The sequence below is a fragment of the Oryzias latipes genome, chromosome 1 (assembly GCF_002234675.1).
Source record: "Oryzias latipes chromosome 1, ASM223467v1".
NCBI classification, from domain to species: Eukaryota; Metazoa; Chordata; class Actinopteri; order Beloniformes; family Adrianichthyidae; genus Oryzias; species Oryzias latipes.
In genome coordinates, this window is record NC_019859.2 from 330,196 (window position 1) to 354,727 (window position 24,532).

A 24,532-nucleotide genomic window follows, 5' to 3' on the forward strand; every position below is an offset into this window, starting at 1 on the left:
TTTGTATGTGTCTGATGTGTGGCTTCCAACTTAGTTTGTCATCAATAAAAACCCCTAAGAATTTGATTTCTGTAACTCTTTTGATTAAGACATTATTTATTTCAATTGAGAGCTCTTTATTTGCGTTGTAGTTACCAAAAAACATCACTTTGGTTTTATCTAGGTTCAAAGATCATTTGTTGTAATCCATCCATAATTTTATTTTGTTTAACTCTGTGTTCACCACCTTGATAAGTTCCCTATGATTGTCTGTAGAATAGAATATGTTTGTGTCATCAGCAAATATTATCAGTTTCATAAGCTTTGAAACATTGAATATGTCATTTATGTAAATATTGAATAGCAGCGGGCCTAGAATTGATCCTTGTGGGACACCACAACTTATCTCTTTGGTTTCTGATGTATATTCATCAATCTTGACAAATTGTTTTCTTCCCGTTAAATAGCTTTGCACTAACAGTTTGCGTGATAGAATGAATGAAATATTTCACACTAGTTGGTTCAAAGGCATAAGTATGCATGTGTGAACACTATCTGTTTTGTGTACATGTTGACATGTGGACATTTTTTTCAGCTAGCAGGTGTGTTTATAACATTTGAGTGTGTGTGGACAGGCCCCGCCCTTTTTGTACTACATCTGAACCATACCGTAATGATAAAAAACCAGTAAACCTGTTGCTTTTTGCTGCTTCATGGTCTTATCCCCCCCTATGATCACCCTCCCCCCCTCTCTCTAACGTCCCTCTCTCTTGTTCCCCTCTTTCCTTTTCCGTCCGGTCCAACACCAAAGATTTTCAAACATGATTGAAATTAATAAAGTTTGGCCTCAATTCCAAAAGGGGTTTATTCAGACATACCTTTGGTTTGTCTGAAGATTAATAACCCCTCTTGTTAAAGTAAAATATGTCCAACACAAGAGGCCCTCAGCTCTCATCTGCCTGCCCAGCTGTTGGACAGGACAAGTTAAAAAAAAAAAGATTCATAGATCCAACCTATTCTTTAGGTGTCCCTAAACAAGCCATTAAATCTATTAATCAAATCAATGTTCGCTTCATATAGAAAAGAAAAACACACTATGTTAAACAAGGTACTCTAACTAAAAAATACCAGGATGAAGGTCTACAAGCCATAGACTTTAACAGCCAGGCATCTTAAAAATAAACGGGTTAAAATCATTTATTAAAAATCAAAACAGTATTTGGTTCATTGTTCCTAATGAAATATATTCCAGCCTAGGAGGGATCTGATTTTAACTCAGTTGTGATTTTGACAATAAGAAACTTCCCATCCAAGTTCTCCTGTAATGAAACTCATTTCTAAACATCATTCCAGTCCACACAACACTCCCATATGGAACTGCAGATACATCACTATCAGAAACAAATCCATCTTTGTTCCAACATGGTTTCAAAATGGAATTTGGTCTTTAATGCATCTTCTTAATGACGATGCCACTCTCATGTCTGTTGATGATTTCACAGCTAAATATGGTTCACTAACGAATAGAAAAGAATTTGAAAACATTATTAAGGCCATTCCTCAGAATGTTGTTGATCAGTTTCTGATCTGTTTCATGATGACATCTACAGACATCCTACTGTCCCCAAGCTTCTGATTAATGGACACAATATAGCAACGTCCAAACTCCCAAACCATCAAATCAGAGAATATTTGAATGAAACGTCCTTTCCCTACATCTCAAATCCAAACTATATAACCCAATATTTTAATAATTCAGAAAAGAAACAAATAGGAACTAAATATTTCAAACCCCCCATCCCTCCTAAAGCAAAGTCCACTTTACAACCTTTTCAGGTATTTACCCTTCCAAGGAATTACTAAGAAAACGGTTTGGAATTCCTGAAAATTGTTGTTCTTTTTGTCACGATGACATTGAAATGACTGAGCATCTTTTCTTTCAATGTTTTTATTCTGATGTCTTTTGGAATAATTTAAATTATTGGGTTAGGGTTCCACTTTTAGATTCCACTTTTAGCAGACTTTTCTATTAAGGACATTATTTTTGGGTTTATTTTAGAAAACAAGAACAAAGAACTTATTCTGAATGTTGTAATTATTATGGGTAAATTCTATATACATAAATGTCGTTTCCTTAAAATCAAACCTTATTTTTCTACATTTCATAAAGAACTCTTTTTTTCATCTGTAAACTTCATGGAAAACAAACTTGCTATGGAACTTCAAAGTATTGTATATAAATTGCAGCTTTTTGATAGCCCCCTAAACTAAGAATCATTACAATGTCTATGTAAACCCCCTTTTTATTTATTTATTTATTTTTATTTATTTATTTTATTTTAATGTCTTTTATTTAATTTTTTTTCTGTATTTGGTAAAAATGTTAGTTTATTTAATCTTGCATTTGTTGTTTGTACATGTCCAGTACTTTTTTCGATGTTTCTATACTTTGCATAGTTGTATACAATTGTCACCAACTGTTAACCTCAATTGTCTTTTTCAATTGAAAAAAAAAAGTCGCCAGCAGAAGCTCCTCCCGGCCGGTAGGCGGTGCTGTGTCGCTGCGGTGCCTAAGCAGTGAACAAGAAGCTGCGCATGCGTGTGCCGCTAGAAGGCAGGATGGAGGTGTTCGTTGTGGTTCCGAGGTCCAGAGGTTCTGCCTGCGTGCTTCCGCGCGGCTCTGTGGTCAAAGATGTTCTGGACCGGTTCGTCTCGCAGCAGGTGAGTCCCGCGAGGGAAACCGAGCTCCGGTCAAAGGAAACACCGATGAGTCTCCGGTGAGGCGGAAGGCGTCCGTCAGTCTGGTCTGTAAAGTTTTCATGCAGATTTCAGTTTGAAGAAACAGAATTGGTTAAAATAACCAAACTGGAACGATAACGGACTGAAGAAAACCCCGGGAGAGTGAACTTCCGGTAGACCGGATGACTTCCGGACATCAGCGGCTCAGAAGACGCAGATCTTTGCCGTTACCGGCAAGTGGAATCGGTTCTGACGGTTTAATGATGAGCTTGACACGGAAGTCACACGGAGATCCTTTCAAAATAAAAGCAGTCTAAACTATAAGGCACTGACGTCACACATCCATGACGCAGCATTTCCGTAATCCGTCAGATTAATGACGTTTGGACGCACGTTCACGCACGTGCGTTGTTGTCAGACAGATCCTCAGGAATGTTGGATGTAAACCTTTAGGTTACGTTCAACACTGGAGGCTGAACGGCGGCAGAGCGGATCACAAACCTGACCAGGGAAACCCAGATGGACCGGAACCAGAAAGAAGAGTTTGGGTCAAATGGACTGAACCAAATGGTCGTCGTCCAACCGCCTCCATCCTGTCATGATGTCATCACTCATGTTAGCCTCCATCAAGAACCCGGGACCACCGACCCACTGGTTCTGATGGTACAGAACCAGTAATCCCAGGAGTCAGTCGGGTCATTTAGATTTGATTGGCCTTTAAAGTCCAAAAGTTCTAAAGATTTAAACTTTTTTCTAAAAACTTTATTTAAAATTCGTTAATTCATCCAGGATGACTGTGATTCTGATGAAAGGTTCTGTCTGAGTGACATCCGGGTCCACGCCGATACCGAACCGTCAAACCCAGAATGATGATGTCATAGCCGAACGTGGTCCTCAGGGTTCTGTTTAGGTCACTGGTTCCGTATGGGACCTGCTGTGTGGACCTCTGGGGAGATTCTGGTTCATCTGACAGGAGTCCAGTTCACCCGTTTAACTGTAAACAGAACCTTTTACCTTCAGAACCGACTTCTGAATCATCCAGATAAGGGCGGACGGAACCGTATGGATCAGTCATGGATATAGAACCTGCAGGTACAGAACAGCGGTTCTGATGAATGGGATGGTTCAGACGCCGTGCGGCTCCGTCGAACCCCTGTTTGATCCAGACTGGACTCATCAGGTTCTGTTGGTCAGCAGAACCTGATGGATCCAGACTGGACTCATCAGGTTCTGTTGGTCAGCAGAACTCAGAAGTGGACAGAACCGGTGAGATCAATGAGTTTGGTCAAGAGATGACCTGTGCTGGTTACTATGGTAACTGGGGGTGGGAGGGGTTCCCCCCCCCCATGTGTGCAGCAGAACCATAAAGTCACAGAATCCAAACGACCCGGTTTTCTGTCTTCAGAACTTTTACGTCACTACAAACGGTCGTCTGGCCCCGCCCCAGGACCCCTTACAGGATGGATGGACGTATCGGCTGGAGCCCCGCCTCTGTGGGGGGAAGGGCGGTGAGTACGGGGGGTGGGGGGTCGGGCCGTCGGGACGCTGACGCCTGCGGTCCGTTTCAGGTTTCGGCTCCATGCTGCGAGCTTTGGGCGCTCAGATCGAGAAGACCACGAACCGCGAGGCCTGCAGAGACCTGAGCGGGCGGCGCCTCCGGGACGTCAACCACGAGAAAGAGTAAGCCCCTCCCGTTTGCAGTGTGGCGAAGAAGCCCCGCCCTTTCTCGTCAGCTGTCCCCTGTGCTGAGCGCAGGATGGCGGAGTGGCTGAAGAAGCAGGCGGAGCGCGAGGCGGAGAAGGAGCAGCGGCGCCTGGAGCGTCTGCAGAGGAAGCTGGCGGCGCCCAAACACCAGCTGTGCGACCCCGAGTACCAGCGGCAGTGCCACCACCTGAGCGAGAGGCTGGAGGACTCTGTCCTTAAAGGTAGGCCCCGCCCACTCTGGAGATGAACCACGAGAGCCACACCTCTGATCCGGTTCTGCTCACAGGTCTGCAGGCGTCCTCCGGGGCTCCGGCGGCGGCCGCTGACATCACAGCGGTCAAGAGAGCCAGCAGCACGGTGCCGGGCGGGGCGCCGCCGCAGAAGAAGAAGGCGGGGGGCGGAGCAGCAGCCAGCTTCTGGTCAGTCCTTGGTTCTGACCCGTTTCATTCTGGTGTGGACTCTGAGAACCCTAGAACCTTTGGACACCGAGCAGATTCCTTAGAGGGAACCTTCTGGAAGGTCTTCATGGACCAGAACCCGTTCAGGGTTCTGAGAGCCACGGTTCTGTTGATCCAGACGTCCTTCTGGACCAGGGCTGCCCAGTCCGCCTTGGTTCTGCTTCTTAGCTGGATCAGGATCTCCAGGACCAGGCCTGACCCAGATTTCAATAGACGTCACGATCTTCACAGAAGCTTCAGTGACGACAGAACCAGAACCGGTATCAGAACCCACTGTGGATTCAAAGCTTTATTTAAAGTCTGTGTTCCAGTCGTCTGAACGGCGTCACTATACAACACATGAAATACAACCGGACCGGATGTCTGCGCCTTTAGACCTTCCTTCTCTGAGAGCAAAAACTAAAAGAAAACCGGATTCTAGGATCAAAGGGAGAAAGTTCTGGTTCTTCTCTCCATTTGGACCTTTTGTTGAGACTCCGAACCGGTCAGGCTGTCACCTGGATTCTGCCGTTTTGAGACGGCGTCCTTGAACGAGGTTTCCTGATAGAACCGGGGATCTGATGGAGATTATTGTTCTGATTCTGTCTGTGGCTGCAGGACGGGCCTGGAGGAGCTCCAGAGTTCTGAGGAAGAGGAAGAGGAGGAGGAGGAGCCTCTGTGCCTGCAGACGGCTGGCAGCAGACACGTCACCATGGCAACAGAGTCTCCACCCTGCAGGTAGGCTTTTCCATCATTGATCTTCATGGGCCAGTTGTTCAAAGGTAAACTGATCGGATTGGATCAAATCCAGAAGGAAAGAAGGAATCTGAAATCAGATTAGATCACAGAATCCAATCCTAGTTCTAATCTGGATCAAACCTTCAGTTTGTGTTGTTCTAAACTTGTCAGTAGGATTTGGAGAACTTTGATCCAAACAAACGGGATTATCCTGATCCCAACAGGGGGTCGGATTTAAAGGTGGATCCCAGGAGGGAAATGTAGAAAACCTTTAAAATTGGTTAAATAATACGTTTGTTTCATTTAGTGTTTATACTTTTATTCATATTTTGCACGTGACTTGTGTAACCGTTGGAACAGTGATACAGTAGACATAAGGTAACAATTAAGATATTCAGTAAAGTAAAAACAATGAAATAATCCCTGAAACAAACAAAAATAATATATTCAATTCATCACCGTATATTAATTTCAAAGAAACAATCATCAAAGATGAGCCTGTTAAAGTAATGATGATGTCTATGAATTACTGACAGCAGAAGCACAGATCCTCCTGAAAGCAGAGCCTGGAAATGCTGCTCTGTCCTCCTCAGATTAAGAAACTCCCTGAACATTCTTTATTTTGTTAACTACTGGACATTTAGCCATTTTATTTAAGACGTTTTCAAAATATCCACAATGTATTTGTTAATTTATATTTGTTTTTTTATTTTTTGTGACTCAGATGAGGGATCATGAAAGAAATTATGACTGGAAGTGGATGTTTGTTGTTTTTGTGTTTTGTCTCAGAATAACAGTGTTGGCTCTTCTACCTGTCCTTCACAGAGCTGGTAGTCCGTGTTGTGACATGTGGTCCCATTTAGAGCACAGGTAATCTGGATTTGGTCATCTTGAAAACTGTGTATCTGGATCAGGGTGATCCAGTCCAATGTTGCTTTGAAAAACCGGCATAAAAGTAAGACGGATTACCTGATCCTGCATAGGAGGAAATGTGATTTCCAAATCCGGATCATTTTGATCCAGATTACACTTTTTGAACAACTGGCCCCAGGAGTTCAGACCGGTGCTGGAACCAGCACACCTGCACCTGGTTACCATGGAAACCAGTTAAGACATCTTCAACCTTCTGCAGCAGCTGCAGGGGCTTCCAGCTTCAACCCATCTCACTCTCTCCGGTCTCTTCCATCATTCAGAGGGGGCGGGGCTGTTCACGCCTGACCGTCACAGAGGTGACTTTCTCAGGCTCCTCCCCCTTTAAGCCCCTCGGGTTCCTTAGGTCTCCCCAGTTACGACTTTAGTGCACATTTGTGAGCGTGCACGTGACACTGCTGCTGACTCCTCCCTTCCAGGTCCTCATCAGCTGATCCGGTTCCTGGACCTTCAGAAGACAGCGGTCCATCAGAACCAGCAGCAGAGGACGCCGGACCTCCATCAGAACCAGCAGTGAAGAACACCGGACCTTCAGCAGAACCGGATGTGGCCTCCTCAAAGGAGCAGAGGCCTCCTGACCCACAGGAGTTCTGCAATCAGTCCCAGCAGGTCTGACCCGGCCCAGACTGCACTCTGACCATAACTGTTCTGGGTTCTTACGGCACCGGATGTCTCCACAGGTGGACCTGTCCCTGGTGACGTCTGTGCAGCAGCTGGAGCTTCTGGGTCCAGACGTCCTGAAGGCGGAGCTTCAGCGGCGAGGGCTGAAGTGTGGCGGGACGTTGCAGGAGCGTGCAGCACGCCTCTTCTCTGTCAGAGATTTTAGCCCGGGTCAAATCAACCCGGCTCTGCTCGCCAAACCCACCAAGGCCAAGAAGAAGTGAGGCGGTCCAGAAACAAAGCTGTCAGTGATCAGTCTGTTTAATAAAGTTCTCAAACATAAACGTCCCACCCGTGTTCTGACATTTGAGCCACCTTGGCTCCGCCTCCTTCACTACACTGCGTGATGAGAAATCAGAAACCAGGATCCCAGGAGGTGACCTGCTGCATCTCCTTCTCCTCGTAGCACACGATGACATCACCTGGTCTGAAGTCCATGTCGGTGTCGGCGGACAGGCCGCACTCCATCCCAGTCTTCACGGTCTGCACATCGTCTTTGTGGTGCCTCAACGCCGAGAGAGAACCTGCGGGAACGGCAGAACAGCTGAGGGAACGGGGGAACAGCTGAGGGGACGGCGGAACGGCAGAACAGCTGAGGGGACGGCGGAACAGCTGAGGGAACGGCGGAACAGCTGAGGGAACGGCGGAACAGCTGAGGGAACGGCGGAACAGCTGAGGGAACGGCAGAACGGCTGAGGGAACGGCAGAACGGCTGAGGGAACGGCGGAACAGCTGAGGGAACGGCGGAACAGCTGAGGGAACGGCGGAACGGCTGAGGGAACGGCGGAACGGCTGAGGGAACGGCGGAACGGCTGAGGGAACGGCTGAACGGCTGAGGGGACGGCGGAACAGCTGAGGGAACGGCGGAACAGCTGAGGGAACGGCAGAACGGCTGAGGGGACGGCGGAACAGCTGAGGGAACGGCGGAACAGCTGAGGGAACGGCGGAACGGCAGAACGGCTGAGGGAACGGCGGAACGGCTGAGGGGACGGCGGAACAGCTGAGGGAACGGCAGAACGGCTGAGGGAACGGCGGAACAGCTGAGGGAACGGTGGAACAGCTGAGGGAACGGGGGAACAGCTGAGGGAACGGCAGAACGGCTGAGGGAACGGCAGAACGGCTGAGGGAACGGCAGAACGGCTGAGGGAACGGCAGAACGGCTGAGGGAACGGCAGAACGGCTGAGGGAACGGCAGAACGGCTGAGGGAACGGCTGAACGGCTGAGGGGACGGCGGAACGGCTGAGGGAACGGCAGAACGGCTGAGGGAACGGCGGAACGGCTGAGGGAACGGCGGAACGGCTGAGGGAACGGCAGAACGGCTGAGGGGACGGCGGAACGGCTGAGGGAACGGCGGAACAGCTGAGGGAACGGCGGAACGGCTGAGGGAACGGCGGAACGGCTGAGGGAACGGCGGAACGGCTGAGGGAACGGCGGAACGGCTGAGGGAACGGCGGAACGGCTGAGGGAACGGGGGAACGGCTGAGGGAACGGCGGAACGGCTGAGGGAACGGCGGAACAGCTGAGGGAACGGCGGAACGGCTGAGGGAACGGCGGAACGGCTGAGGGAACGGCGGAACGGCTGAGGGGACGGCGGAACGGCTGAGGGGACGGCGGAACGGCTGAGGGGACGGCGGAACGGCTGAGGGAACGGCGGAACGGCTGAGGGAACGGCGGAACAGCTGAGGGAACGGGGGAACAGCTGAGGGAACGGCGGAACGGCTGAGGGAACGGCAGAACGGCTGAGGGAACGGCAGAACGGCTGAGGGAACGGCAGAACGGCTGAGGGAACGGCAGAACGGCTGAGGGAACGGCAGAACGGCTGAGGGAACGGCAGAACGGCTGAGGGAACGGCTGAACGGCTGAGGGGACGGCGGAACGGCTGAGGGAACGGCGGAACGGCTGAGGGAACGGCGGAACGGCTGAGGGAACGGCGGAACGGCTGAGGGAACGGCAGAACGGCTGAGGGGACGGCGGAACAGCTGAGGGAACGGCGGAACGGCTGAGGGAACGGCGGAACGGCTGAGGGAACGGCAGAACGGCTGAGGGAACGGCGGAACGGCTGAGGGGACGGCGGAACGGCTGAGGGAACGGCAGAACGGCTGAGGGAACGGCGGAACGGCTGAGGGAACGGCGGAACAGCTGAGGGAACGGGGGAACAGCTGAGGGAACGGCAGAACGGCTGAGGGAACGGCAGAACGGCTGAGGGAACGGCAGAACGGCTGAGGGAACGGCGGAACGGCTGAGGGAACGGCGGAACGGCTGAGGGAACGGCGGAACGGCTGAGGGAACGGCGGAACGGCTGAGGGAACGGCGGAACGGCTGAGGGAACGGGGGAACGGCTGAGGGAACGGCGGAACGGCTGAGGGAACGGCAGAACGGCTGAGGGAACGGCAGAACGGCTGAGGGAACGGCAGAACAGCTGAGGGAACGGCGGAACAGCTGAGGGAACGGCAGAACAGCTGAGGGAACGGCTGAGGGAACGGCGGAACGGCTGAGGGAACGGCGGAACGGCTGAGGGAACGGCGGAACGGCTGAGGGAACGGCGGAACGGCTGAGGGAACGGCGGAACGGCTGAGGGAACGGCGGAACGGCTGAGGGAACGGCGGAACGGCTGAGGGAACGGCGGAACGGCTGAGGGAACGGCGGAACGGCTGAGGGAACGGCGGAACGGCTGAGGGAACGGCAGAACGGCTGAGGGAACGGCAGAACGGCTGAGGGAACGGCGAAACGGCTGAGGGAACGGCAGAACGGCTGAGGGAACGGCGGAACGGCTGAGGGAACGGCGAAACGGCTGAGGGAACGGCTGAGGGAACGGCGGAACGGCTGAGGGGACGGCAGAACGGCTGAGGGAACGGCGGAACAGCTGAGGGAATGGCGGAACGGCTGAGGGAACGGCGGAACAGCTGAGGGAACGGCTGAGGGGACGGCAGAACAGCTGAGGGAACGGCGGAACGGCTGAGGGAACGGCGAAACGGCTGAGGGAACGGCGGAACAGCTGAGGGAACGGCTGAGGGGACGGCAGAACAGCTGAGGGAACGGCGGAACGGCTGAGGGAACGGCGAAACGGCTGAGGGAACGGCGGAACAGCTGAGGGAACGGCGGAACAGCTGAGGGAACGGCAGAACAGCTGAGGGAACGGCAGAACGGCTGAGGGAACGGCTGAGGGAACGGCGGAACGGCTGAGGGAACGGCGGAACGGCTGAGGGAACGGCAGAACGGCTGAGGGAACGGCGGAACAGCTGAGGGAACGGCGGAACGGCTGAGGGAACGGCTGAGGGGACGGCAGAACAGCTGAGGGAACGGCGGAACGGCTGAGGGAACGGCGAAACGGCTGAGGGAACGGCAGAACGGCTGAGGGAACGGCAGAACAGCTGAGGGAACGGCGGAACGGCTGAGGGAACGGCGAAACGGCTGAGGGAACGGCTGAGGGAACGGCGGAACGGCTGAGGGGACGGCAGAACAGCTGAGGGAACGGCGGAACAGCTGAGGGAACGGCTGAGGGAACGGCTGAGGGAACGGCGGAACGGCTGAGGGGACGGCAGAACAGCTGAGGGAATGGCGGAACGGCTGAGGGAACGGCGGAACAGCTGAGGGAACGGCTGAGGGGACGGCAGAACAGCTGAGGGAACGGCGGAACAGCTGAGGGAACGGCTGAGGGGACGGCAGAACAGCTGAGGGAACGGCGGAACGGCTGAGGGAACGGCGAAACGGCTGAGGGAACGGCAGAACGGCTGAGGGAACGGCAGAACGGCTGAGCGGCTTGCAAACAGCTGTCAAAATAAACACATTTGTTTATTAAATAATGCATCTTTAAATCTGAAGGGGAACGGAGGTTCTCCACCACAGAACCAGACGTCTGACAGTGAAGAAGAAAGTTCTGCAGAACCTTCCAGACATGACCCACATCTTCAGTTCAATTCCATTTTATCTGTATAGCACAGCAACAGTCGTCTCAGTAGCTCATCTAACTCTACAACTACATATTTAAAGTCCAGCAGACGGAGTTGGGGGGGGGGGGGGCAGAGAGGGGGGGGGGTACACGGCCAGGAGCACGGATGAGCCAACTGGGCACATCTGTGTTCATGTCTGCCTTCCATCAATGAATCTTTTGATCCCATTGGAACATTTTCTGGTATCTAATTGGGATGGGGGCGGAGTCATTGATCAGAGGCTCCTGGTTCCACTCACCTTCCCACACCGCGTCTCCTCCCCGGATCAGCCTGAACTTCAAGCGCCGGTCCAGACTCCCTTTCTGGACTCTGCAGCCGGCGACCAGAACCTTCTTCTTCCCCACAGAGACGTCGAAGGTGGCGAGCACCAAGGCCTCACCTGCATGGGGGCGGGCCCAAAAGCACAGGTGTGTCACAGAGGACGCTGGCTTTCTGCTGGCAAACAAATACGAGTAAAGATGCAACAGCGCCCCCTGGAGGAGCCGGGCCACCCTTTCTCCTCCTACCGGACCCCCTGACTGCCCCTGAACTGGTTTCCATGACAACCAAATAAACCAACAGGGGCATCCAGGAGCTTCAGAGACCCTCATGTTGATCCTCTCATTTTACCAACCAGTGTCAGGGGGAGGAGCCTCCTCTTCATCAGGCCTGATGAAGAGGAGGCTCCTCGGTTTGTCCTGAGGACCCTCAGCTCCAGGATCCTGACATATGAGGCTCTAACGGGAACCTGGACCCACACAGGAACGTCCACCTCTGTCTCCAGAGACCCGTCATGGAGGCTTCTGGACGCACCAGGTGGAGCGGGTTGGAGGTTCTGTGGTTCCAGTTGGTGCAGATTCAGTGTTCTAAGCTGGACCACGATGGGAAGACATTTCAAAATAAAAGACTGAGACGTCTTCAACAGAAGTCCAACTGACCGGGACCTCCTGCTGCTGGACACCACTGCAGCATCAGAACCGGAACCGGGACCTCCTGCTGGACATCACAGCTGGGATTTAACCGTCCAGGCTTTAAGGCGCCACGAGGAGAACCGACAGTCTGGCTGTGGTCCACTCAGAAATCAGAACCAGACCTGAGCCGGTTTGACCATCAGTCCCTGCTTTCCTCCACGCGGCCCCCCCTTCTCAGGTACAACAGCCCCACCCTCGCAAGAACGGTAACTGCATGTCCAGACGGCGCCCCCCCTTGACGGCTTTGGCGGCGAGGTGTGTGAACAGCAGCCCCTGCAGCGCCGAGCTGCATTCACAGAGAACATCCGGGTCTACCCCAACCAGAACCTCTGGAAGAACCTCTAACCTCACGGTGACCCGAAGAGGTCTGATGTCAAAAACCGCTGAGTGTCGAAAACCTGGACCGTCTGTCTGGAGCAGTCCTGCTTCAAGACTTTGGCCCGGGTCGGGTTCTTCAGCCCGTCACGTCCCGGTTCTGGACTCACCAATGACGGTCTCTGAGACGCACGGCGGCAGCTTGCTGCTAAGCTCCTCCCTCAGCTGCTCCATCAGTTTGTAGATGATGGTGTGCAAATGCAAAGCCACGCCCCTTTTCACCGCCAGGTTCTGCACGGCGCGGCTCGCCTTCACGTTGAACCCATAGATGGAACCTGCAGAAGGGGCGGGGCTTAGGGATGTGCACGTGGTTGGTCAGCAGGAATGGCGGTGGGGCTCGCCTTTACCTCCGAACGCCTCCGCCATGTTGACGTCGTTCTCAGAAACGTCTCCGATGCCGAAGTGGACCACCTCCAGCTGGCACTGGTGCTGGGCGTCGTAACCATCCAGGATGTTCAGAACCGCCTCCACCGAGCCGTCCACGTCTCCTGCGGGCCAGAGAGGGTCACCTGGTGTCTGGTGGGGGAGGGGCTTAAATTGACCTGCATACCTTTAATGACGAGGGGGAGGCGGGGCTCGTGGCTCTCGGCGTGCTCGCTGGGCCTCATGGAGAAGCGGGTCTTGTTGGCCCGGTACAGCGCCGCCTTCCTCTGCCTCCAGCTCAGGTGGGCGTGGGCGTCGCGCTGACGCTGGTACTCCTCCAGGTGGCGCTGCTGCTTCAGCTGGATGGCGATCTGATCCTCCTGGAGCTTCTGCTGCTCCTCCTCGTGGCTCCTCCACTCTACCACCTCCCTCACCCGCTGCTGCAGGACAGGAAGAAGAGGCTCTTATTGTGAAGGGACAGAAAGGGGCTCCTCCCCCTCCAGCGGACTCACCTCTGACTCCACCTCCAGGATCAGCTCTCCGGCGGACGGGAGCTCCTTCCAGCCCGACACCTCCACCGCGGCGCCCGGCCCCGCCTCCATCACCATGCGGCCGCGTTCGTCAAACAGGAAGCGCACCTTGGCCCAGCACTTGCCCGCCACCAGAACGCAGCCGCGCCGCAGCGTCCCCCGCTGGACGATGGCTGTCGTCACAGGGCTGGGAGGACGGCGCCAGTCAGAGTGAGTCCAACAGAACCGGGCCTTGGGCTGTGAGGAAGACCTACCCCCTCCCTCTGTCCGTCCGGCTCTCGATGACCAGCCCCTCCACGGCGCCGCCTGGGTCCGCCTTCAGCTCCAGAACTTCTGCCAGTGCCACTGTGGCCTCAGTCAGAGCCAAGAGATTCTCCCCCTGGCAACGATGACATCATCAGCATGCAGAGCCAATCAGAGTGATGTGGGCGTGGCTTCCGTCCCTCACCTTCAAAGCAGAGATGTGGACGGCCTGAACGTCTCCTCCGAACTCCTCGCAGACCACGCCATGAGCCAGCAGCTCCCGCTTCACCCGCGCAGGGTCCGCCTGAGGCCGGTCGCACTTGTTCACCGCCACGATGATGGGCACTGTAGAACACGGTAGAACCGGGTCAGAACCAGCAGGAGCCTTCTCCTGAAGCTGAGACTGCCAGGCGAGGAACCTTTAGCGCTCTTTGCGTGCTGGATGGACTCCACGGTTTGGGTCATGACGCCGTCGTCCGCCGCCACCACCAGGATGACGATGTCAGTGGCGTGGGCTCCCCGGGCCCTCATGGAGGAGAAGGCAGCGTGACCGGGTGTGTCCAGGAAGGTGATCTTCTCACCTGTCGGGAGCTCGACTGAAAGCGGACAGAATCAGGAAATTCGGACCCAAACGCGCAACTGAAACGTCTCGACACCTGAGCTGCAGCTCCGGTTCGGTCCAGGACCGCGATTCTAGCTCCGGTTCGGTCCAGGACTGCGATTCTAGCTCCGGTTCGGTCCAGGACCGCGATCCTTCTACCGTTTAGCCGTCATCGTGGATCCAGCTGCTGCTAGCGCCGTGCCAGAATCGGCTGATGGATGTCGATGGCGCAGACCAAAGAGCGCCATCTGGGCCGTTAAATAGGGCGATAATCGATGTCGCTGACAAACACATCCAGAGGTTTCGTAACTGATGAAGGAATCGTGAATTTATCGTTATCGCGATACCAAGCCGTGCAAAACGCAAAAGTTCCACCAAATGGTTCCTTTAAATGTGTAAAAACAATCTTATGGCAGCTGCAGGTTTCTCATGAATCGCATAAATCCAGCCAGATGGAGCCTGTTGTGTTGACGTTGGCCTCTATGTAGACTTCTGTCATTTGGAGTTTCACTTTGAAACTGTTGCCATGAAGTGGAAATGATGTTTTGGGTCGTTACATCTTCTATCGTCATCGCCATATTGATCACTAATATCGGAAACTGCGAGTTTTCCTCATCATGCAGCCCTAACTGACGGCGGTACGTGACGTCACGCCGTAGATCAGCAGCTTCTTCATCCTGAACGTTGAGGATGCCGACAGGAAGTTGCGCTTTTATTTTGACGGTCTTTACCCAGGAAGGCACCGATGTGCTGCGTGATGCCGCCGGCCTCCGTGGAAACGATCTGGCTGTTCCTCAGGCTGTCCAGCAGCGTGGTTTTACCGTGGTCCACGTGACCCATGATGGTGACCACAGGGGGGCGGGGCAGCAGGAGGGACGGGTCTGCAGGGGGCCTGCGGGGGCGGGGCATCAGAACAGAGGCCACGTTGGAGCTGCTCTCTGATTGGCCGGCTGTGCTCCCACTGAGCATGCTCATACCTCCGTCTGGCGTCGGTGTTGGGTTTCTCCCGGCTCTCCCTCAGCCTGGCCCACCTGAACTTCATCCCCGACCGGGTCACCACCTCCTTGATCCACTTCTCCTCCAGAACCGAGTCGGGTTCCAGTGAGTCCAGGTCCACCGGGGTGTTGAGCAGCGCCTCCAGCACGTGATCTTCACACAGAACGTGGTCAGAAGCTGAGGGCGCCGTGACCTCACGGACCCAACATCGGAGGCTCACCAAAGTCTTTGTTCATGGCGGCCGCCAGCGCCGCGGCGGTCATGCCCTGCCGGATCTCCACTTCCTGTTTGTCCACCTTGGGCTTCTTCTGCTCCTTTTGACCTTTTCTGACCTGCAGGAGGCAGGTTCAGTGAATGCGCCGTGCTGCATTCAGGGACCACCCTGCAGCTGTTGTAACATCTCACCTGTTTGGCAGCAAACTTTCTGTTTGGCAGGTATGTAACCGGGGGGGCGGAGCTCCAGGCCGGACAGCGTAGGAAAGGCGGAGACAAGAAGCTGCTGAGCAGGGGCAGGTCAGTGCACCTGAGCCGCTGAGCGCCCCGCCTCACTGATGACATCACATTCATACCTGCATGAGGACAGGAACACCAGAGAACCTGCGGGAAGAGAGGAACAGGAAGGAGGAGGAGCCGTGAGGGCGGGGTTTGTTCTACGGAGGCGGAGCAGAGAAATTCTAACTTTAGAACCAAGTCCTGCTGTGTCTGTGGATCCAGAGTCCGGACCACCCAGAGCTCCATCGTGTGACCCTGGAACCGGAAGCCCCGCCCTACTCCTCTGGACCTGACCCTATCAGAGAACTGGACTGAGCGTGTGCAGCGGCGCCGAGAGAAAACCCGTTTACTTCCGGTTCCAACCAATAAAGTCCTTCAGTCGCTGTTTTCTGGTGGAACCAGACAACCTCACGTTTCTATGGCAACCACTCTCTCCAAGCAGTAGTGATTTGAATGAAACGACTGTAATAAAGATAATGTCTACTTTCTCTACTAACCCAGAAACCTGAGATTGTTTATATTTCCAGCTTCCATCCGGATCGTGTCTCTGCCGTCCACAAACGACGATCAACCGTTTCCACAGGAAGTGAGCTCGTCAACAACTACTCTGCTCACAGAACACCTCCTTCCTCTAGTCATGAAACAGCATTTATGACCAACGGTCCGAGCAGAAGAACCAATACCGGTTGGTGGACGCCGGCGTTCTCTCTGCTCCTCCACCGCCGGCCAGAGGCGGCGAGCTTCTTCATGACCAGACACCCGAAGCTACGAGTCCGGCTGCTCTGACCAGAGACTCGAAGCTACGAGTCCAGCTGCTCCGACCAGACACCCGAAGCTACGAGTCCGGCTGCTCTGACCAGAGACTCGAAGCTACGAGTCCAGCTGCTCCGACAAGACACTCGAAGCTACGAGTCCAGCTGCTCCGACAAGACACTCGAAGCTACGAGTCCAGCTGCTCCGACCAGACACTCGAAGCTACGAGTCCAGCTGCTCTGACCAGACACCCGAAGCTACGAGTCCGGCTGCTCCGACCAGAGACTCGAAGCTACGAGTCCGGCTGCTCTGACCAGAGACTCGAAGCTACGAGTCCAGCTGCTCCGACAAGACACTCGAAGCTACGAGTCCAGCTGCTCCGACAAGACACTCGAAGCTACGAGTCCAGCTGCTCCGACCAGACACTCGAAGCTACGAGTCCAGCTGCTCTGACCAGACACCCGAAGCTACGAGTCCGGCTGCTCTGACCAGAGACTCGAAGCTACGAGTCCAGCTGCTCTGACCAGAGACTCGAAGCTACGAGACCAGCTGCTCCGATCAGACACCTGATGCTACGAGTCCGGCTGCTCTGACCAGAGACTCGAAGCTACGAGTCCAGCTGCTCCGACCAGACACCCGAAGCTACGAATCCAGCTGCTCTGACCAGAGACTCGAGTTACGAGTCCGGCTGCTCTAAACAGAGACTTGAAGCTACGAGTCCGGCTGCTCTGACCAGAGACTCGAAGCTACGAGTCCAGCTGCTCTGACCAGAGACTCGAAGCTACGAGACCAGCTGCTCCGATCAGACACCTGATGCTACGAGTCCGGCTGCTCCGACCAGACACCCGAAGCTACGAATCCAGCTGCTCTGACCAGAGACTCGAGTTACGAGTCCGGCTGCTCTAAACAGAGACTTGAAGCTACGAATCCAGCTGCTCTGACCAGAGACTCGAGTTACGAGTCCGGCTGCTCTAAACAGAGACTTGAAGCTACGAGTCCGGCTGCTCTGACCAGAGACTCGAAGCTACGAGTCCAGCTGCTCCGACCAGACACCCGAAGCTACGAATCCAGCTGCTCTGACCAGAGACTCGAGTTACGAGTCCGGCTGCTCTAAACAGAGACTTGAAGCTACGAATCCAGCTGCTCTGACCAGAGACTCGAGTTACGAGTCCGGCTGCTCTAAACAGAGACTTGAAGCTACGAGTCCGGCTGCTCTGACCAGAGACCCGAAGCTACGAGTCCAGCTGCTCCGACCAGACACCCGAAGCTACGAATCCAGCTGCTCTGACCAGAGACTCGAGCTACGAGTCCGGCTGCTCTAAACAGAGACTCGAAGCTACGAGTCCAGCTGCTCTCAGAGACATGCTCCACTCGCGTGGAGCGGCCGGCCGGTCCTGCTTGCGCTCCTCCTCTGGAGCGCCACATCGAGTGAGCGCTGATGTCACGGCTCCGCCTCCTCCTGGAAATGCTGACTGGAACTGAATTATGCGACGCTTTTCAGGCGGTGGATGTGAAAACGGAAAAGCAATCCCCTCTTTGGATCCTCGCTGTAATGATGTCACAGAAGGAGCGATGATGAAAAAGCATTTCTGGTTTAATAATTACAGAAATGCTTCTCTGCCTGATGAAGAGACTTGTTCATATTGAGGACTTGGACAGTCGTGATGCTTCTGTGATGATGATGATGATGATCAGGATCATTTTGCTTTTCTTCTCCTCTCGTCTTCTGGGGGGGGGGGGGGGGGGGGGGGGGTCACAGGTGTTTGTGGCGTTGATGAGCTGACGTCATGTGACATCATCACAGGAATGGCGTCCTTCGTGACTAAGAATGTTTTGTTTCTAGGAAACGACTCGGTGAAGAAAAAAACGGTTTGAACAGGGAATTTTAAAAACTCTGCAGTTTCATACATGTGGTCTGGAACATGCTGCAACGTCAGATGATGACGTCATGATCACGTAAGACGATGAATGAACTCTCTGATCCAAACTGTGCGCGCGCTTCTACACATCAGCCGCGAACCGGCGCAAGCACGCGGTTCTGGCAGAACCTGAGGTTCGGTCCACGGGAGCGGCCTTACCTGACTTCACCTGCTCGATAAGCGCGCCGCCTCAGCCGTGACCCTCTTCAGAAAGACGCCATGACAGTCACGTGACCGCGGCAGAAGTCTGGCGCGCGCGCGCCCCCTGCCGCTGTGGAGGGAGCGCGCGGCTCCGCTGTACAAAAACTCAAAGGTTCCCGTATGTTGTGCTTTTTAATTTGAGTTTGGCACAGATGCGCACGCGCCACCACAGGGCTCACGTGCCCAATAATCTAAATTATCTATCAATCTAAACTACAAATCCTGTGAAAATGACTAAACGAATGATAACGAAAGTAAAGGAGAGTCAGAGGAAGGGGAGGAGCCTCTAGAGTTTAGGAGCATCAGACACCCGGATGTTCTGTTTTATCGCTAGAGGAGACATCACGTGATTCCTCATGGGAGGAGAGCACCGCCATCTTGGTGAGGTCCAGTCACTGCTGCTGTTCAGCATGTGAACACGTTTTTTGCATAATACCAGTTCATTGTGTGTTTCAACTGCCAAAATCAGAGAAATGAGTCCACAAAGGAGGAAGGCAGAACATTTCACAGGTAAGGACTATAATTTTTTTCTTTTACTGCTGGAGGGGCTTTATTAATAGAACACATGTTGACATGCATGATGCTGCAGGGCTGTTATCAACATGCTGCATGATGTACGGATAATTTGCTGTCGACATAAATATAAACTTTATTGTGTTAAACCTGTATGCAGTATACTAGGACTAGGCTATTATAGTAATATAGATTTATACATTTCTGACTCGGCGACTGAACTTTTCTTGCAGGTTTCTAATGGATTCAGACTTTAGGACAAAGTATCAGTATCAATCTATTGTTTTTCTTTGTTGTTGTTTTTTTTCTAGGGTAAAATCTATTGTTCACTTTTGGACTTTTTGTTGACTATTTATTTTATTATTATTAATATTAATATACCTATTTTTATTGACTTATTTATTTATTGTTATTGACTTACTATTGATTTATTATTATTATATATATTTTTCGGATACTTTATTTATCCCTCAATGGGGAAATTCTTCTCTGCATTTGACCCATCCCCTGGGGGAGCGGTGAGCTGCACCTGAACGGCGCTCGGGAGGCGGTAGCGTTAAGGGTCTTGCCTAAAGACCCCCACTGAGTGATGATAATTATTATTATTATTGACTTATTGTTGGGTTTTTAATCATTTAAATTACATTTCAAAGATGTTTAAAACTTCTAAATGTTTAGAAATTATTTTAAAAAAATGTTTGTAATAATTTTTTTATTTGTAAGAAGTCCTGCAACAATGCATTTTCATTAAAGTTTGAGCTTTTAAGGCTGACTGTTCCTCTTCTTTAACAACGACAAATGATGTATATATATTATATATATATAGATATAATATATTTACATATATGTATAAATATATATAAATGTAAAAATATATAAATAGTATATAAAAGCTACTTAGACACCACTAAAGGCTATAGAAATCATTGTCATGTGGGCGTCGTCGACCTCAGCAAGATGGCGTCGCGCTCCGCCACCGTCGGCCAGGCTTCTCAAGCGGGCGTGTCTCCTCTAGTGATATAACTCATTGATCCAAACCACTGACTGTATGTGAGAACTGGACTGAGTGGCCCCGCCCCCCTGGCGTTCCAAACAGGAAGTGGCTCCAAGAAGACTTCTACAGAGGAACAAACAGGTTCCTCCGTCGTTCTATTGGTCAGAAGAACCGTTCTGGATCTGAGTGTTTTCAACATCTTCCTGATAATCCCCCCCCCCATATTTTATCTGTAATTCAAGTTATTGAAGTCCTAAACTGACCAATCAGATGCCTCTGGAAAAGTAGGTGGAGCCTGCTGGCCCCAACGTCTCTCTAGCAGCTTTCAGCAACAATAAACCATGATTCAGACCGAAGCCGACCAATCACGCCATCCTCCATGGCGATGTCTCAATCTAAGGAAAATGGCGGCTTCACTTTGCTGGAGCTGGCGGTCAGGCGTTTTCTACCGGGGACGAAAGCCTCGCTCCCATGAAATCCAGGGTTGTGTCAGGACGGGCATCCGCTGCAAAACTGGGTTCAGAACACAGACAACCACGTCATATTTTTGCTTTTTCCCGGTGAATCTGTAGATTTGCTCCAGAAAAGCCCCACATCCAGGGAAGAATCACGGCGGCTGGATTTTAGAGGGACGAACGATGAAATCTTAAGGAAAAATCCTTCGTGATGCTTCTTCTGATGGTTACTCCGCCCCCTCAGCTCTGACTGACAGCTCAGCAGGTTGTGATGGACTGGAGCCTGGCTCGACCCGGCCCGGTTCAGCGGCGCTAGCCTTAGCTCTGGTGCTTTTAACCTTCTCACTGATGTTCCGTGTAGGCCACCTACAGCGACTCGTGACACACAAGTGGCCTACAGCGACTCGTGACACACAAGTGGCCTACAGCGACTCGTGACACACAGGTGGCCTACAGCGACTCGTGACGGACAGGTGGCCTGCAGCGGCTTGTGACGGACAGGTGGCCTGCAGCGACTCGTGACACACAGGTGGCCTACAGCGACTCGTGACGGACAGGTGGCCTACAGCGACTCGTGACGGACAGGTGGCCTCCAGCGACTCGTGACGGACAGGTGGCCTGCAGCGACTTGTGACGGACAGGTGGCCTCCAGCGACTCGTGACGGACAGGTGGCCTGCAGCGACTTGTGACACACAGGTGGCCTGCAGCCACTTGTGACACACAGGTGGCCTGCAGCGACTCGTGACAGACAGGTGGCCTGCAGCGACTCGTGACGGACAGGTGGCCTACAGCGACTCGTGACGGAAAGGTGGCCTACAGCGACTCGTGACGGACAGGTGGCCTGCAGCGACTTGTGACAGACAGGTGGCCTGCAGCGACTCGTGACGGACAGGTGGCCTGCAGCGACTCGTGACGGACAGGTGGCCTGCAGCGACTTGTGACAGACAGGTGGCCTGCAGCGACTCGTGACACACAGGTGGCCTGCAGCGACTTGTGACAGACATGTGGCCTGCAGCGACTCGTGACGGACAGGTGGCCTACAGCGACTCGTGACGGACAGGTGGCCTACAGCGACTCGTGACACACAGGTGGCCTGCAGCGACTTGTGACAGACAGGTGGCCTACAGCGACTCGTGACGGACAGGTGGCCTACAGCGACTCGTGACGGACAGGTGGCCTGCAGCGACTCGTGACGGACAGGTGGCCTACAGCGACTCGTGACGGACAGGTGGCCTGCAGCGACTTGTGACAGACAGGTGGCCTGCAGCGACTCGTGACACACAGGTGGCCTGCAGCGACTTGTGACAGACAGGTGGCCTGCAGCGACTCGTGACGGACAGGTGGCCTACAGCGACTCGTGACGGACAGGTGGCCTACAGCGACTCGTGACACACAGGTGGCCTGCAGCGACTCGTGACAGACAGGTGGCCTACAGCGACTCGTGACACACAGGTGGCCTACAGCGACTCGTGACGGACAGGTGGCCTACAGCGACTCGTGACGGACAGGTGGCCTCCAGCGACTCGTGACGGACAGGTGGCCTGCAGCGACTTGTGACGGACAGGTGGCCTCCAGCGACTCGTGACGGACAGGTGGCCTGCAGCGACTTGTGACACACAGGTGGCCTGCAGCCACTTGTGACACACAGGTGGCCTGCAGCGACTCGTGACACACAGGTGGCCTGCAGCGACTTGTGACAGACAGGTGGCCTGCAGCGACTCGTGACGGACAGGTGGCCTGCAGCGACTTGTGACAGACAGGTGGCCTGCAGCGACTTGTGACAGACAGGTGGCTTACAGCGACTCGTGACACACAGGTGGCCTGCAGCGACTTGTGACACACAAGTGGAATCCAGCGACTCGTGACACACAGGTGGCCTGCAGTGACTCATGCCACACAAGTGGCCAACAGCGACTCGTGACATACAGGTGGAATCCAGCGACTCGTGACACACAAGTGGCCAACAGTGACTCGTGACGGACAGGTGACCTGCAGTGACTCGTGACACACAAGTGGCCAACAGCGACTCGTGACTGACAGGTGGCCTACAGCGACTCGTGACGGACAGGTGGCCTCCAGCGACTCGTGACGGACAGGTGGCCTGCAGCGACTTGTGACACACAGGTGGCCTGCAGCGACTCGTGACACACAGGTGGCCTGCAGCGACTTGTGACAGACAGGTGGCCTGCAGCGACTCGTGACGGACAGGTGGCCTGCAGCGACTTGTGACAGACAGGTGGCCTGCAGCGACTCGTGACGGACAGGTGGCCTACAGCGACTCGTGACGGACAGGTGGCCTACAGCGACTCGTGACACACAGGTGGCCTGCAGCGACTTGTGACAGACAGGTGGCCTACAGCGACTCGTGACGGACAGGTGGCCTACAGCGACTCGTGACGGACAGGTGGCCTGCAGCGACTCGTGACGGACAGGTGGCCTACAGCGACTCGTGACGGACAGGTGGCCTGCAGCGACTTGTGACAGACAGGTGGCCTGCAGCGACTCGTGACACACAGGTGGCCTGCAGCGACTTGTGACAGACAGGTGGCCTGCAGCGACTCGTGACGGACAGGTGGCCTACAGCGACTCGTGACGGACAGGTGGCCTACAGCGACTCGTGACACACAGGTGGCCTGCAGCGACTTGTGACAGACAGGTGGCCTACAGCGACTCGTGACACACAGGTGGCCTACAGCGACTCGTGACGGACAGGTGGCCTACAGCGACTCGTGACGGACAGGTGGCCTCCAGCGACTCGTGACGGACAGGTGGCCTGCAGCGACTTGTGACGGACAGGTGGCCTCCAGCGACTCGTGACGGACAGGTGGCCTGCAGCGACTTGTGACACACAGGTGGCCTGCAGCCACTTGTGACACACAGGTGGCCTGCAGCGACTCGTGACACACAGGTGGCCTGCAGCGACTTGTGACAGACAGGTGGCCTGCAGCGACTCGTGACGGACAGGTGGCCTGCAGCGACTTGTGACAGACAGGTGGCCTGCAGCGACTTGTGACAGACAGGTGGCTTACAGCGACTCGTGACACACAGGTGGCCTGCAGCGACTTGTGACACACAAGTGGAATCCAGCGACTCGTGACACACAGGTGGCCTGCAGTGACTCATGCCACACAAGTGGCCAACAGCGACTCGTGACATACAGGTGGAATCCAGCGACTCGTGACACACAAGTGGCCAACAGTGACTCGTGACGGACAGGTGACCTGCAGTGACTCGTGACACACAAGTGGCCAACAGCGACTCGTGACTGACAGGTGGCCTACAGCGACTCGTGACGGACAGGTGGCCTCCAGCGACTCGTGACGGACAGGTGGCCTGCAGCGACTTGTGACACACAGGTGGCCTGCAGCGACTCGTGACACACAGGTGGCCTGCAGCGACTTGTGACAGACAGGTGGCCTGCAGCGACTCGTGACGGACAGGTGGCCTGCAGCGACTTGTGACAGACAGGTGGCCTGCAGTGACTTGTGACAGACAGGTGGCTTACAGCGACTCGTGACGGACAGGTGGCCTACAGCAACTCGTGACGGACAGGTGGCCTCCAGCGACTCGTGACGGACAGGTGGCCTGCAGCGACTTGTGACACACAGGTGGCCTGCAGCGACTTGTGACACACAGGTGGCCTACAGCGACTCGTGACACACAGGTGGCCTACAGCGACTCGTGACGGACAGGTGGCCTACAGCGACTCGTGACGGACAGGTGGCCTGCAGCGACTCGTGACGGACAGGTGGCCTGCAGCGACTCGTGACACACAAGTGGCCTACAGCGACTCGTGACACACAGGTGGCCTGCAGCGACTCGTGACACACAGGTGGCCTACAGCGACTCGTGACGGACAGGTGGAATCCAGCGACTTGTGACACACAGGTGGCTTACAGCGACTCGAGACGGACAGGTGACCTGCAGTGACTCATGACACACAAGTGGCCAACAGCGACTCGTGACAGACAGGTGGCCCGCAGCGACTCGTGACATACAGGTGGAATC

The 24,532-nt window shown here is 54.2% G+C and overlaps 2 protein-coding genes and 1 long non-coding RNA gene across 5 annotated transcripts; 1 reads left to right on the forward strand and 2 right to left on the reverse strand.

The window, feature by feature from the left end:
- The first annotated feature begins 2,512 nt into the window (after nt 1-2,512).
- sde2 (SDE2 telomere maintenance homolog) lies at nt 2,513-7,471 on the forward strand. 2 transcript variants are annotated; one of them, XM_020701127.2, is made up of 9 exons: nt 2,513-2,700; nt 4,124-4,226; nt 4,287-4,398; nt 4,474-4,643; nt 4,709-4,841; nt 5,478-5,597; nt 6,423-6,467; nt 6,947-7,136; nt 7,208-7,471. In XM_020701127.2, exons 1-9 carry the CDS (start codon nt 2,575-2,577, stop codon nt 7,409-7,411), a joined length of 1,203 nt encoding a protein of 400 aa, XP_020556786.1. In that variant the 5' UTR covers nt 2,513-2,574; the 3' UTR covers nt 7,412-7,471. The 2 variants fall into 2 exon arrangements, with proteins under 2 accessions (XP_020556786.1, XP_011492442.1); XM_011494140.3 differs by lacking the exon at nt 6,423-6,467 and having other exon boundaries at nt 2,525-2,700.
- LOC111947157 lies at nt 2,612-4,010 on the reverse strand. The gene is made up of 2 exons (XR_002872980.1): nt 3,966-4,010; nt 2,612-3,918 (listed from the first exon to the last, which is right to left on the reverse strand). It is a non-coding gene; the product is annotated as an uncharacterized LOC111947157 (long non-coding RNA).
- Nucleotides 7,433-18,636, reverse strand: mtif2 (mitochondrial translational initiation factor 2). Of its 2 annotated transcripts, none has more exons than XM_023953538.1 (14): nt 18,520-18,636; nt 15,602-15,793; nt 15,417-15,528; nt 15,178-15,349; nt 14,932-15,092; nt 14,019-14,195; nt 13,805-13,944; nt 13,611-13,735; nt 13,339-13,543; nt 13,014-13,263; nt 12,811-12,951; nt 12,574-12,738; nt 11,377-11,517; nt 7,433-7,711 (listed from the first exon to the last, which is right to left on the reverse strand). In XM_023953538.1, exons 2-14 carry the CDS (start codon nt 15,761-15,763, stop codon nt 7,542-7,544), a joined length of 2,121 nt encoding a protein of 706 aa, XP_023809306.1. In that variant the 5' UTR covers nt 15,764-15,793; nt 18,520-18,636; the 3' UTR covers nt 7,433-7,541. The 2 variants fall into 2 exon arrangements, with proteins under 2 accessions (XP_023809306.1, XP_023809303.1); XM_023953535.1 differs by having other exon boundaries at nt 13,014-13,266.
- Nucleotides 18,637-24,532: the final 5,896 nt, after the last annotated feature.

What these genes read in the sequence shown, in the direction of transcription:
- mtif2 (XM_023953535.1), bottom strand. Translation starts at nt 15,763, where the DNA reads ATGAATGTGATGTCATCAGTGAGGCGGGGCGCTCAGCGGCTCAGGTGC. An exon ending in CGCCATGAACAAAGACTTTG is followed by an intron (nt 15,350 to 15,416) that starts GTGAGCCTCCGA and finishes TTCTGTGTGAAG; the next exon opens with ATCACGTGCTGGAGGCGCTG. An exon ending in AACACCGACGCCAGACGGAG is followed by an intron (nt 15,093 to 15,177) that starts GTATGAGCATGC and finishes CCGCCCCCGCAG; the next exon opens with GCCCCCTGCAGACCCGTCCC.
- sde2 (XM_020701127.2), top strand. Translation starts at nt 2,575, where the DNA reads ATGCGTGTGCCGCTAGAAGGCAGGATGGAGGTGTTCGTTGTGGTTCCG. An exon ending in CCTCTGTGGGGGGAAGGGCG is followed by an intron (nt 4,227 to 4,286) that starts GTGAGTACGGGG and finishes GGTCCGTTTCAG; the next exon opens with GTTTCGGCTCCATGCTGCGA. An exon ending in ACAGAGTCTCCACCCTGCAG is followed by an intron (nt 5,598 to 6,422) that starts GTAGGCTTTTCC and finishes TGTCCTTCACAG; the next exon opens with AGCTGGTAGTCCGTGTTGTG.